The sequence below is a fragment of the Hetaerina americana genome, unplaced genomic scaffold (assembly GCF_022747635.1).
Source record: "Hetaerina americana unplaced genomic scaffold, ioHetAmer1.1.p SCAF_10, whole genome shotgun sequence".
Classification (NCBI taxonomy): Eukaryota; Metazoa; Arthropoda; class Insecta; order Odonata; family Calopterygidae; genus Hetaerina; species Hetaerina americana.
This window is the reverse complement of record NW_027286070.1, coordinates 17,512,438-17,527,784: the sequence shown is the minus strand read 5'-3', so window position 1 is coordinate 17,527,784 and position 15,347 is coordinate 17,512,438. Positions and strand designations below refer to the sequence as shown.

The 15,347-nt window shown below is 34.7% G+C and overlaps 1 protein-coding gene across 1 annotated transcript in view; it reads right to left on the bottom strand.

Moving 5' to 3' along the window:
* The window catches only part of kl-2 (dynein heavy chain 2, axonemal kl-2), a 132,153-nt gene that overhangs the window by 30,794 nt on the left and 86,012 nt on the right, over window positions 1-15,347 (bottom strand). Inside the window, exons 54-64 of the mRNA XM_071598906.1 lie at window positions 15,203-15,303; window positions 12,151-12,360; window positions 11,897-12,075; window positions 10,388-10,477; window positions 10,167-10,306; window positions 9,271-9,412; window positions 8,539-8,684; window positions 7,481-7,611; window positions 5,554-5,750; window positions 4,596-4,760; window positions 1,362-1,528 (exon numbers count right to left, since the gene is read on the bottom strand). Coding sequence (XP_071455007.1) covers window positions 1,362-1,528; window positions 4,596-4,760; window positions 5,554-5,750; window positions 7,481-7,611; window positions 8,539-8,684; window positions 9,271-9,412; window positions 10,167-10,306; window positions 10,388-10,477; window positions 11,897-12,075; window positions 12,151-12,360; window positions 15,203-15,303 — 1,668 coding nt within the window. The remainder of the gene's footprint in view (window positions 1-1,361; window positions 1,529-4,595; window positions 4,761-5,553; window positions 5,751-7,480; window positions 7,612-8,538; window positions 8,685-9,270; window positions 9,413-10,166; window positions 10,307-10,387; window positions 10,478-11,896; window positions 12,076-12,150; window positions 12,361-15,202; window positions 15,304-15,347) is intronic.

The window sequence follows — 15,347 nt, the reverse complement described above, 5'->3', positions numbered from 1 at the left end:
CGGGCCAGGGAGTAGGTAACATTTGTCATCAAGTATTTTTTCCCCCATCAGACATAGAAAATGGTTACCTTTTTGATTTTGACTGAATACAAATTTTAATTAAAAAACTCTTTTGAGCCAGTAATATGCAACAGGGTTTTAATATTTTGTTGAAAGTAATTCCTAAAAAAATTCACAAATAAATTTTTCACGCTTAGTTTCATCTCACTTTTGGTGCTGCCATGAAACTTAAAATTCATTGGGCTAATGGGGATGTAGTCCATCTGCCAATATATTCATACATTGTACATATTCGGATATCCTCAGCAGTCTACAGGCATGCAACATTAAGTAGTAAGAGAGTGTTGTAAAGGTATACGAACTGGTTGCTTTTCACACAATTTTCAATAAATTCAATATGATAACAGAAACTAAGCTTCTCATAAAAAGTTAAAATTATAATGGCATTATGGGATCTTAAGAATGAAGATTGTCAAACAGCATTGCCTTTAAACTTGAATCCATGAATTACACTTTAGAAAATGGAAAAAAGGCAGCTTGAAGGTGTTTGGACCCGGTGATTTTGAATTTCTTGGATTCTATGATGAACACACATTAACATATGTGTAGTAGCTGCTCATTTTTTAATGTAAGAATTCCATTTTCTTTGTATTGAGTGTTGTTATCAAAATAATTTGATCGTATTCTGTTTGATCCAAGTGTTTTTTGTACATTACCTGACAAATCAGGATATTTCTTATGGTCTGAGAAATATGGTACATAGGTCCTGCCATTTCTTACAAGAATGTGTATGAAAAACAATTGAAAGATGGGGTTCACGTTGATTTAGAGAAAAGCAGGGTTGCAATAAAAATAGCACGATCTTTGCACCTCAGCAATAATATGGCAATGCTTAGGAGCAGAATATACTCTTTAGAATAGGAAATTGTGACTACATTATAGTTATTGTGATTGCACAATATTAATTTCAGTTCTGGTCACTATTTTGGAATTGAGTATAACAAATAGTTATTGGTATTAATGACCTACAGAACTTAAATTCTACATTAACCATGAATTACATTAGCCATGAAGAGCATGTAAAATTCTATTCAGAAAAGGGGCCTATGTGTAAGATTCAAACAACTTCCATGTCCAATCACTGCCTCCTTACCCATATTGGTCCCAAAACCAATGTTTTTACATATTTTACTACTCAATTGCTGCCAATGTGACATTACAGCTTTTGAAAAAAAATGACTAAAAAACTGAGCTTTAATTTTTTCTGCCATCTTTTATCTTTAATTTTGCCTGTTTGTATTACCTCTGAATGTATTTTAGGTCCCTTTAATAGTTCTTTGTCCTAAGTTAAAATAGCTCACCTGTAAATTTTCCCATACTTCTCAATAGCCCTTACCCACATGCACAAGGACTTGGCTGCAACTGAAACAATGCCCACTTTTTCTGGATCAAACTCTGGATTTGTTGTATACAGAGCAATTTTTTTGAGGGTCTTATCTGATATATTGTCCTTATCAAAATCTCGTAACTGGGAAGGAAAAAGTATAAAATTACATACCATATACCTGGAGACACTTCAGGAAATAATAATTATCCTCTTAAAAATCATGTTTCAATATTCTATTTTATATTATTAATGGCAAAAATTGTCCATTCTAGAGATTTATTGAACATGAAGAGTACCATAAAATTCAAAGAAATAATAAAAATAGGTTACTATAATGGGGTGAGCACCCTCTACGGAATTCCTTAGTATTACACTTTCCTCATTAGTACATCCTACAGGTTCCATCATTTAGCATTCCAGGGGCCTCCAAAATCATGATTCACAAGAGTTCACAAAATATATGTACATGGGAACAATCACTGAATATCTTTAATGTCTATTTTTTAGAGCCATAGGTTGCCAAATTTGTCATCTTCAATTATCTTAAATCGTAAAATTAAATTTTTTGTTAAAGACAAGCTTAATTATTATAAAATAATGACAGGGAACCATGTGGTTACTATTTTTCAACAATATTTAATAGTACAGTGTTAAATCAAATTATCAAACTCAATGTTGACCATTTTTCATAAACTTAGCATACCACATGCTCCTCATATATATATATATATATATATATATATATATATATATATATATATACACATTCAAACACGAAATCCCGCCAAACGGCGAATAAATACTCATATATACAGAAACATATATAAGGAAAAGGGATAGGAACACGTATAAAGGACGAACACAATAGAGGTGGGGAAGGCGGAATCGAACGGATCACAAGAGTAAAAATATTTCCTCAACCGGGACTCGAACACCGGATCTTTCCACTTGCCGGGCGGATGCTCTTAACCACTTGAGCTATCGAGGATATGTAATTTACCCTGAGATCCGTGGGTCTTATATTTCGCCAAGTGCCCCGATTCTTTATATATATATATATATATATATATATATATATATATATATATATATATATATATATATATATATATATATATATATATATATATATATATATATATATATACATACACACACGAGGGTCATCCGGAAAGTAGTACCCGTTCGTGCCGCATGAAGTGCTGACGACGCGAGTAGCCGCTGGACGAGGTCAGATAGCTTCAGTGGCTTGTCTGCCTTCTCTGAGCCAAGTTGCGTGACGCTAGCATTGCCTGTGTTGTTTCTGTGATTGTTTACAATGTTTAAAAAAATTGAGAACGCCGCCAGTTGTGAAGTGAGGGCAGTGATTAAATTCCTCAATGCAAGAAACGTTCGCCCATGTGATATTCATCGCCAATTAAAGGAGGTGTATGGAGACAATGTAATGGACGAGTCGTCTGTTCGGCGGTGGTGTCGCAACTTCAACATGGGGAGGGGGAACACACACGACGATGAGCGTTCGGGGAGACCGTCTGTCATTACAGACCAACTGGTGAGCTCAGTTGACGAATTCGTGAGGAACGATCGGCGCGTCACAATTGATGACATCTGTGAGCATTTTCCCAATGTTTCTCGAACAATTGTTCATGAAATTGTTAAACACCATCTGCATTATGCAAAAATTTGTGCAAGATGGGTCCCTCGCGTATCTCAATGAGCTGGCGGCGAAGGACTATGCAGCAGGAATACAGAAACTTGTCACACGTTATGACAAATGCCTTAATTTGCTTGGAGATTATGTTGAGAAGTAGTTTAAAGTATCCTCTTTCAAATAAAATTTTTTATGTTTGTTAATATTTACTTTTGTGTCTTTATTTCACGAACGGGTACTACTTTCCGGATGACCCTCGTGTGTGTGTGTGTGTGTATATATATATATATATATATATATATCTATATCTATATATATTTACTGCCTTGTTTTACGTTAAATCTAATTTTAAACAATTAGTGCAAAACTCGTGTACACACAAGTAAATAACTAGGCAACTAGGTGACCCTTATGCACCTTTTATTTGAACTAGGAAAATTACAGATAGTCTCCAGTTATATAATGATCTACCCAAGGAGCTTGAAATCTGCATGAAACATCTTCATTTACATTGCAAGTGAAAGTCTCTGAAAGGAATATCTGTCTACTGAAATTCATTATTGTTCTCAGTAAAAATTTAACTGAAATATCAAATTTTATCATTTTGCTAATTGACTTTCGTACCAATGCTTTATGTACCTTATACCTGACACTCCAGATCTTTGGGCAAATAGAATAAATTATTATTATCATTATTAAACCCTGGAGAAAAGGCGAGTGTTGAGATTCAAATAATTGTCACAACAATTTTCCTCTTCTCATCCAGTCCATACCATATACAATGATTCCTAATCAAAAATCCCTAACATCTGAATATCTATCTCTCTGAATATCCACGGTAGCAAGTTGATTGTGGTCTCAAATGGCTATGGGATAAGTGAATGGAATTGATGAGTAGAAACGTTTTAACTTCCGTGGTTTGAGAGATTATAAACTCAACCAATGGTCTCCTCATGAGGTTATCAATTCAGCCACCACTATCTAGCATCCCTCTGAGAGCCCTGGGTTGGCATCATACCTTGACTTTTCTTTGTCTTCCCATTCTCTTGACTCAGAAAAGGGCAGTAGAATAAGACAATGTTTATACCAAGAAAAAAATAACACAAACAGATGAATTCAGTAATCTCCCCTATCATTGAGAGAACCCACAATTCAGTTAGGAGAACAATTTCACTAAGCATCCGCGGCATTAACAACAATTAGAAAAGAGTCCAGCAATTAAGCTTAGGAAGCCTTCCCCTCCATTACTTCAGATACTTGGCATTGTACTCTAATATTACACGGTGACAAGGAAGAAATTCTAATGGAAGAAAATTATGCAAATGGTGTAAAAATGTACATTCTAATGTATAATAGTGAGATTTTGAGGAGGATGTCTCATTATAACATGTTTGTATCATTTGATGCTTTTGTATTAGCCATATATTTTCATTAGTTTTCAAAATAATACTGCAATTATGAAGAGAGAGATAAAAGTTATCAGATTATTTCATAAAGAGTGTTCATGCAACCTTTTGAAGAATACTTTTTCACCTCCTCTTATGAAAAAAGCCTTACCTGAACCAGGAAATTAGCATCACCAAGCTGTCTCTTTGCCTCTGCCCATGATGGTTCAACACACTTCAAAATCATTACTGCTTCCATCACCATTTCCACTTTAACAGGAGGTCGCCCATAAGATTTAATTTCACTGAGGTCCTTTTTGTTAAGAGCATCCAATGCCTGTATAATATAATGAATTGGCATTTTAGGAAGATGAGAAATTGAAACACATCTATGACCAACTAAGTGTATTGGTCCTGAGTGAATGAGTTTTTTAGGACCACTTTCGAAAATTTTGACCACCCATTCTACAGCCCCAACATTGAACCTATTGATTATTTCTTCTCGCACTAGAAACAATGGTTTGGTTGGCAATAATTTTAAAACAAAGAGGAACAAGTTTGCTGCTGTCATCTGGTCCAATACCCAGGCAACAAACTTCTATCCTGAGGGATTAATGAAGCTGGTAAACAATTCAAAAAGTGGTTCGAAATGAACAGCAAACTTGTGAAGTAGGTTTCTATGAAACTAAAACAATCAACAAAAACTTTCTAAAGAATATAGTTTTTATGGCCAAACAGACCTTACTTAAAAAATAACTCTTGTATTATAGTCATGTAAGATTTGTTTTAAGGATGGGCACGTAGCATTTTCATACAAATAATAAACCAAAAGCCGTTAGCATAGGGAGTCCTAAGAAAGAAAATAAGTGCAAGATGGGAAGGATGAATGCAATGGATATGGCAGAATTTTGAAAGACAACAATATCCATCACAAGGATATGTACCCCAAAATTGTAAATAAACAAACAAGCTAAGCAATTTAGTGTGTTTCAATGACAATAAAAATTTTCAGAATCATGCAATGAAAATTTCTTCAAAGCCCACCCTTTAGCCTTCTCACTATTTTTGTCTCAAAGCAATTTAGTCAGCATATTTATATATTAGTTGCATAAGTATTTAAAATCACTCACCCTCATAGCTTCCTCTAATGCAGGCATAGCCTCATCCAAGTCTGCTTGGGCAATATCTGCTAATTTGAGGCAAGCAGTCTCTTCTTGCTTAATTTTCTTACTTCTAGCTACAACAGATTTTTGTTGTTCATCAGCCTCTCTTTTCTGTTGAGCAATAACAACTAAGTAGTCATCACACTCTTGCTGGAAAGTGGAAACTAAAATAAAATGAAACAATTTGCTTATATTTTATAAGCACATTTACATACACAATGCCCCTCAATCCACATATTTGATGCTTTCCAACATCTGCTGTGTACCTCAAATATTACTCTGGTAATTTAGAAGAGGCAGAGAAATGTAGCAAAAACTTGGGCCAAAATTCATGCAGTAAAGTGATATCCACGAAATCACATAAATTTCCTTTGCTTATGTAAACATATCATAAAAATTCCTGATAATTGCACTTAATTTATTGCTATTCAAGATACATAACCTACAAATAAAACCATAGCGTATTTTCTGTCAGAATGGTACTTCAAACTGAAAAAATTCCAGTTATCACAATTCTAAAATCACAGCATGTCGTATAAAATATACCCCTCCTGAATCATTGCACTCAATCTCATTTCCTTTCACACACATTCACTTATATTCTCGCTTAGATGTCTAGAGTACCATGGCAACCTACCATCAATGTCAGCTGCTTACTTATTGAAAGTTTGTGATGAACTTTTATCATTCATGAAGACCTTTGCACAGAGACCTCCCATTAAATCATGATCTATCCTTTATGTACTCTACTAGTAGTTGTTCCAAAACAGTATACCCAGCATATTTTCCCCCAAATGGGTCTTTTGTCCTTATCTTATTATTACTATTACTTTTAGTTTTTCACTCTCCATAGAATACCATTAAATTTGTACCAATTCAGTTTAAAAAACTTTGGTAATCCAATAAAGTCAAGTTATGGTCAATGAATATGTAACAAACCATTGAGCAATATAACATTGCCAGGCTTTTAACATCCTCTGGGACACGGTAGATGACCCAATCAAAGGAGATCTGCCCAATACATAAACCCTGGCAAAGAGAGAAAGGGTTAATAGGGTAGAGGGGAAGCTGGCTGTGAACTCAACATGTGTAAGGTAGAAACAAAGTGAGGCATTTAAGCAAAAATGAACGAGGAAGCATAAATTAACAGTTCATATGATGCAACTTGATGTCAATCAATAAGTTGGCAGCGGCAGCATCATCCCAAGAGTCAGTTTTGATGGGACAGTATGGTTTAGGGTAGAGCCAAAGACAAATTCAGCCAAAGGGCCAAAGGAATCAATAACTGACTTAGGTATTAAGTTGAACTTTAAAGGAAAGGAGGAGGGAGAGGTAATCATTACAGAGATGATCTCCCTCCAAAAAAATATGCAGCACTACAGCTATGCCCATGCTTCTGCAAAAAGAGCAAATTAAAATAGCCATGTTTTGGATGAAGCAGTTAGTTCCTTCAAATTTGGGACAATGAAAAGTTTTAACCAAAATCAAATCATAAATTATACCCCTTGAATCTTTTACCCTATAATTACCTTACCAAATAAATAAATTGTTCAAATTTTTATTTAAGATCCCTGAGGTGACTCTGAATTCCTTTCGTGTACTGACTACTCCAGTCTGCACTGCACATATACTAGTGACTAACGGTGCAAATTTCATATTATGAAGAACCATGGTCATCTCAGGTATCACAACTTTAATGAACCTGGTTTCAAATTTCTATTGGAGCAAAAATCAGGATCACCACCTAATATGACCTATGTAAAGACTTCTGCTTATAAATTTATGGTTTGCTATTTTCCAAAGATAAATCTCATATAGTTTAAAATTTCTGGCATTTTTTTGTCCTGAGGAATACAAAGACTTGTATCATTATAATTTACCCTTAAAAACACACCTTTTTTTTGAGCTTCTTCTAATTCCACTGCCATCACTTCAATTTTTTCTTTAGTTTCATCAATTTTGAGAAGTCCATTACGAAGTTTGTTGGCTGAGGCGTTTAATTCTTTCCTTTTGTTCTGCAAAATCCTGAGAGGTGAAAAAAGTCAAAATATCTAAATTTCAACCATTCCTATTAGTTCAATGACTTAAGTAATTCCAATAATGTGTCAATTTTATCAAAGTTAAAAATTGAATTTCACAATTGTACACTAAGGTAAGTCATTATACTAATTAATGGAAAGTATGCCCAATATGAAAATTAGAGTATAATGCCTAAACTTCACCATGATCTTGACCAAAAGATTGTACGAGGATTTACACATATTTCAGTAGCTGACATAGCAGTAATCCTTGACGAAAAAATTGAAAAGTTTCCCAGCCACCAAGAGCTTGCAAAAACCAACATAAGTAAAGGGTCCACATATTTGGCTTGTATTCGCATGGTTGAGGAAATTGTTGGGTCATTTTATTTGCTACTACATGAACTGTAAGCAACAACATAAGCATGGCAGGCCAGAAAATATTTGACAAATTTGCAAAGATTTTCTTAGAAATAAAAATGAAATAATAATTCATTAAGAATTTTGTAATGCCCATTGATTATGTGAGAGCACTATGAGCAAATCTTTTCCAATATGTGATGACTTAAAACCCCAAGACAGTTCCTCAAGCACCACTAGAGAGAACGGGAAATGAAGCAGGTTTTCTTCCTCTCCAGCTATTTCTGGTGGTCCAACTGTCCCTGGGATCTCAATAAGCTATATGATTATAAATTAGCATTTAATTATTACTAGAAATTTAAGCTCATATATTCCCTTACTGTTTTCAAATGGTTTTCCTCTTTTTCAAAATAAATATAATTATATACACAGCCAAACCAGTCCTGGTCTTTTGATGCTATGTAAAGTATGTTTAATGAAATGCAATATCCATACATATACTTTCATAAGAATATACTATACTGTGTGAATTTGGTACATTAAAACCTATTAAATCACCATTAGCATATCTTACATTTTATATCCAGACACCAGTTCCAAATAATTTGTAGCAGTCACATAATTATGCCTTTTCATTTCCATGAGCATTTTAGTAGAGCACTGATATACTGAATAATGGATTGAGGCAAATATGGTGGCCACAGACATCCTCAAGGCTTCCTATATATAATTGGAAATATGTTTTAAATGACAAAGATAAACCCATAAATAATCCTAAAAAAAACGGTACACATATGAGTGATAGTACTATTTTTTAAAGTTTAAATCACAAGAGCAAAAAGGATTCCCTAAATTTACAAGGATATTTCATAAGGAAACTAAACATAAAACTCTGCCCTTCAATTAGAGATTAACAACAAAAAATTTGCAATTAAGAATGATTTACTCATTTGAACCGCTAAATCTGTGATGGTATGAAGGCTAACATAAATAAGTATTAAGTGAACACTTATTTCTTATTCTAATAGCTCCAAAATTAGAATTTAATTCTATGTAGTATAAAATATACCATATGAATGGCAATCAGTTTCCACATACATGGAAAAGAATCTTAATGGCCATTGGACTTAATTTTTCTACTAGTCATAAAAGAGAGGATTGACAAATTAAAATATTTCTATCTTTGCCTGATGAAGCCATTGAAATACACAGTGAAAGCTAACATAAAATGCAACACCCAAAATTAATGAAAAAATATTCTTTATTACAACAATAGAAAGCTGTGAAAAATAAACTCAGCACTTACCTCTGGCTCTTCTGTTGAGCCATTCAGTTTCACTTCTGCTAGACTTCTGTTGGCTACTTCCAACAATGCTTCTTCTGGCCATCCACTAAACCAGTCGAGAGTGGTGCAATTGACTATAGCGGGATACTGACGAATACGATTTCTAAATACAAAAATAAATATTCAAATCAAAATGTGATGTGTAAATATCCTCTCAATAAATGTCAATATGTATTAAGAGATATGTCTACTCCTTGTAAATTTCCTAATTTGCAATTTATAGATTAGAATACATCCATTGAAAGCCTCCTGTTCCAGCTAAATAGGAAATAGCTATGCCTATTTTTAAACCAGGAATATGATTTCTATAAAATTAATTATGGGTTATCAAGCTAACATTATTAAAATCGTGGCCACATGAGTACAGGGCCTACACTGCTGCCTAGTCAAGCTATTGTCCACATTGACTGCTGAGTTATTATGACTGGTTTCAGCTTTAATCACTTTCTTCTTTTCAATCTACATCACTCAAGAGAGAGGACAGGTGACTTATGGAGAAAGCTCCACCTTTCATTGATGGCAGAAGGTGGATGAACCATACTGGGCAATCATAAAAAAGAATATTCAAGTGCTAGCAATGTGCCGACTCAATGGAAGCTTTTTTCTGTAAGTAGTTATGACAGAGAATCTGGCAGCTGCCCAAGAAGTAGAACAATATACTTTGCTTAGATAAAAATGAAATAGAAAAGCAAAAAAATGCCATTTCTATACCTGCTCTAAGAAATAACAATTAATGATGACACTTAACAGCAATTTTTCTTTCGCTACATTATTTTCTATGTTATAAACATCTATTAGATCAATCATAAACAACTGAAGAATGTTAATATAAAATAATGCCAATAATTAATACGTACCTGAATGCACTTCCAATTGGGCTCATGCATAGAATAATGTGCAAACTTGCTCTCACACGTTCAATGAAGTAGGTAAATATTGCAGCAGTTGTAAGGCCAATATTATCTGCTTTGCAAGCACTTTGTAATGCATTTTTGATCTAAAAGTGTACAATAATAGTATAAATAACTGCAAAGCCTTTAAAAAAACAAACTTCAAGATCTCCTACTCTGTGACTAACCTCCTCAAATTCCTCTGGTCTGAATAAATTGGGTACTTCTCCACTACTTAAGATGTTATTTATGATCTCCAGAAAATTTTCATCAACAACCTGGAAAAAATGAACAAAATAGTACAAATCACTTTTCTACATTGGTATTTGAAAATTTCTTGTAAAATTTCAAATTGCCATACTTCAACTGATCATCCAAGAACATAATAATATAATAAACACATTTCTCAATTATATTTTTAAATGCATAGATCATCTGGAACATAATCTTAGGAATTATTTTGATCATTCAGATTTTCAAATTATTCCTTATTTTATTTACCATTGAAAATACATAAAAAAGGATGCCTTTGAATTTATTGACAGAATTTTTACAAAAAATGATAGAATAGATTGGGAAATCATATGGTTTGCACATGCTGGCAGGAAGAATGTTAGTAGTTTGAAGAGTATATGCATAAAAAATGACAGCAAAAACATTTGCAAAGTGTATGTACTCTGAAGTGAATTGAGCCAGCCACTGTCATTTATTGGCATTTTACACTGATGTGTTCAATATATTGAGAGGGTGCCAGTCTTGGTTTGATGGGTGGAAATACAGTCTGGTAGTAGCTTGCTCACATGCGTGGCCACCATGGCATAATTTATGAGTGTGAAGATTATTTGCTGTGTAGCCTTTTCACTAAAAGATAAAACATACTGCTCCACACATGATAAAGAATTTAAAATTGGGTTGGACAGGATTAGAAAAATGTTGACTGAGTGTGTCCAGTGTGGGGTACTTAAGGTACAAAGAGGAGAAATAGGGTGAGGAATGAGTGGGACATGAAAAAATGCAGATTGGATGAAACTCAAATCACCAATATGAGAGAAGGGTGAATGATTTGAGAAGAAAAGAACAACACTGAAAAATCATGGGAAAATGTAGAATGAGAGACTCTAAAAGGGAGGAATGTTAGGAATCTCAAGAACAGATGAGCATGAGTGAAATAATGTATGAATAGTATAGAGACAAAAGAACATGGTAAGAAAAGGGTGTAAGTGCCCTAACATAAATGGAAATCAGGTTCTTTCTAACTCACCCTATGTCTAAAAGAAATGGCATGAAAAATAAATATGTTGAAGCCTAATTTAACTAAGAACATATATAAAATGGCAGAGCAAATATGAGTTGGCATAACATAATTGAACCACATTTAAGCCTGCTATTTGATGTGTTAATTTTAGTCTGAAAACTGTGATAATATATTTCCTCTAATTAATTACCTAAAAGTTTTAGAAAATAATTCTAAATTCTGCAATAAAATCTTTCAAGAAGGTTTTAAATTTGTGACATGGAAGAAATTAGCAAAGGAGAGTAAGTTTTAATACCAGTGCTTTCTCCACAGTGCAAACTCCGAAAGGGAATATTGAGAAGGGTGCAGGTATGTATTACTTACTATTCAGATAATTTTACAATCACTTTCAGTTTAAAAATAATGAATAATAATTATACATTCATTTGAAATGATACACCACCTGAGAGTCACTAAAGAGAAATGTTGTTTCTATAGCATCAACGCCTGTTCGTTGGTAGAGTGTTTTCAAGTCCTCACGGAACTCTTGTGTTCTATATTGCTTCCTTATCTCAATTCTAAAGCAGTCATAGTCACACAAAAATGATGCAAATCTTGCAAGTGATTGTCTTCCACTTCCACCTGTTTAATCAAAAATTCAACTTTAATCAACTCCAAAGAAATACTTCACAATGACATTGAACAAAATGCCATTACCTATTCCAATTAGAAGCATATTTCCACGGGGCTGAGATAAAACTCTGGTTATGCGAGTAATGTGTTCAATTGCATCCCGGAAGAGGACCAAATCCATTGGAACTACTCCAGGAGATTTATTGTAATCTATTAAAAGCTGCTCCATACGCTTCTTAAGATTTCCAAAATCAACAAAGTCCTCATAGATACGATCTTCACTTGCAAAATCACCTGAAAGTTAAAAACTGAACATTATACAAACTGTTTGGTTCTAAAGTTTAAAGGCATTTATGCAGGTACCAATTATCTAGCTGAAAAAGAGAGAACCTCAAAGTTTGAGTTGATGAATTGCATTACCTTTCACTAATTCTGATTACATATAACATCATGCATTCATTCAAACTGCTTCCTTCTCTCAGTAAATTATAGTTTATCTTTGAATGGAATAAGAAGAACCTATCCAAAAGTCAGTCTTTCTTCTAGTAAAGAAATTTCCTTGAAGGTTTTACTCTTGAGGTATAATCATATTCCAAGAAACTGCAGGAGATGCCGCAACTGTAACTTTTTAACGGAGCCATCCACTAATACTATATACATTTCAATGCAACAATTTCAGAGAATAGAAATCATTCTCAAGGCGAATGATTTTTACACTCTGAGCAGTCTGAGACATGTACAGGTTGCGGATAAGCCTCCTGCCACTCCAATCAATTTCTATTTTCTGCAATTTACTCTATGAAAAGCCTTTCAGAAATCTAAAAATAGGCAAATACATCCTGATCGTGTTCTATATTCCTCTCGATTAGTGATCTCATTACTGAAACAGCATTGTGCATGCCTCTCCCCTTCCTAAACCCAGGCTGATCTTCCCCTAAGTAATCATTTACTGTGCTCTCCATCCTCTAGCTGATGATCATGAGAACAGCTTTAGCTGCATGCGAAATCAAACTTCTGGCTCTGTAGTCTTCACATGCTGGAGCCTAAACCTTTTCCGGAATAGGAACTAACACTGATCTCAAGTCTTCCGGCCAGATTCTTTCTCCATAGATGCTACAAATCAGTCCATATAGATTCTTCCTCCCACATTTTCCTAAACCTTGAAGTAGTTCTGCAGAAATGTTGTCTACTCCCAAAGACTTATATGATTTCATCTCCCTCAATGCACTTTTTATTCCATCATCGAGTATGCCTGGACCTAAGATATCTTCCTCTACGTCACGTTCTCTTTCTATGTCTTAGCTTGTTGGCCTGAGTTCTTTAACATACAGTTTTATATATTTCTTCCATCTCTCTTAAATCTTTTCTGCTTCAACTATTATCTTACGTGACTTATCTCTACCTGTTAACACAGATCTTCCCTTCTTACTTTCCAATAGGGTTTTGACCTTCTTGTATAGCACACCAATTTCAGCCTTCCTCTGCACTGTTTCTCCACATGCCCGGCCTCTATCAGCTCACTGCGACCCTCAGCCTCTTCATAACCTTTAAGTAGAAATCTTTGTTGACGGTTTGACCTTGAGGGACGTACTTGTAATGAATCAGCCCTTGCCAATCAAAGAAACACACCAGCATGACCGTCACACTGGACCGGGACATGCAAGGTTACTTTGGTTACGGAGAATGAGGACCTTTCCACTGAGAAGACTGGGCCTTTATCTCAACATCATCACTGTAAACGCAGATTTCGTCACCGGTTACAATGGTTTTAAGAAACTTTGGGTTGGCATTGGCTCGATCCAGGAGTTCCTGACAAATGTCCACATGTTTTTGTCTCTGTTCATCAGTCAGCACCCACGGGACGAATTTTGATGCGACGCGCGTCATGCCCAATACATCTGTCAAAATTGTCTGACAGAATTCAAAACTAATGTTCACTCCCTCGGCTATCTCCCTAACAGTTAAACAGCGATTAGACCGCAACAAATTGTTTACCAATTTGACATGGTCGGGGTCTGTTGAAGTGGAAGGCCATCCCACTCATGAATCTTCATCTGTTGAGGTTCTGACTGATTTAAAACCACTGCACCACTCAAAACACTGGCTCCGACTCATAGCTTCATTGACAAAGGCTTGCTGAATCATTCAAAATGGCTCCGTAGCACCTTTTCCCAGTTTGAAACAAAATTTCGCACACACACGATGTTTCTATAGCTCCTTCATTGCTGCCGATGTACACGGAGATGAACAGGTTAAGACACGTACTGCTGCTGCTGCGTAGTACCTCGAGGCAAAAAAATGAAACACCTATCGTTTTAGACGTCAGATGTGTTGCTGGATAGCTCACTGTGTCACATTTCGATCTGTTGAACGGTTTGCACAGAATAAAATCAGTACGGTCTTCCTTGATCACACCTTGCATAATGAGAATTTCAGTATTATGAGAAATGCCTATGGTACAGAATATTGGCCAATGAATTACATGTTAATTAAATTGATAATATGAAAGCCTATGAATAGCACCCAATGCGGTTGTTCGATACAAGTACTACAACATCTATATGGAAATCATAAAATTACATCTTTATTTTAAGGCCAAGCACTCATATTTTCATATGCCTTAGGCTTCCTTCATAATTTTCCAGACAAATGAGTTTCTTGTGGCTCATTTGTTTGCATTTTATTAAGCTTTCATACTGAAATACTCATTGGATAAACCAAACCATAGTTATCAACTCAGAGGTTGGTGTGATTGGTGAGGGTAGAGCTCACCAAGTACAAAGCACTATGGCTCCCATAATAGCAGACATTTTTTACGATCTAAGTCATAGGGACAGTTGATGTCCCTGATATTAAAACATTGTTAAATGCCTTAAAATAACTAAATTTACATAAACATTTCCACTATTATCTCACAAAAATGTTATAGTGATTACACTACAGCTAATTTTTCTGTGTAATATGCACTTTACTCATAAAAAAAGCTGAACATCATATGCAAAAAATATGGCATCAAAATTAAAATAAACACTTTATTCAGGATGGTACTTCTGTCATGCATACACTCTTTTTATCATTTATGTCACATGAATCAAAGAAAGATTGATATGAGACTTAAGCTGAAGCAGCCACTCACCAAATATGGGAACTACTCTTCCAGGGCAAACAGAATGAAAAGTCAAATCAAAATAATCTGCTAGCTGAATTGAAATTTGATTTTCAAACCACTCTCTGTCTCTGCAAGAAATAATTCCAGGTTGGTGTTAATCATTTCATCTTCA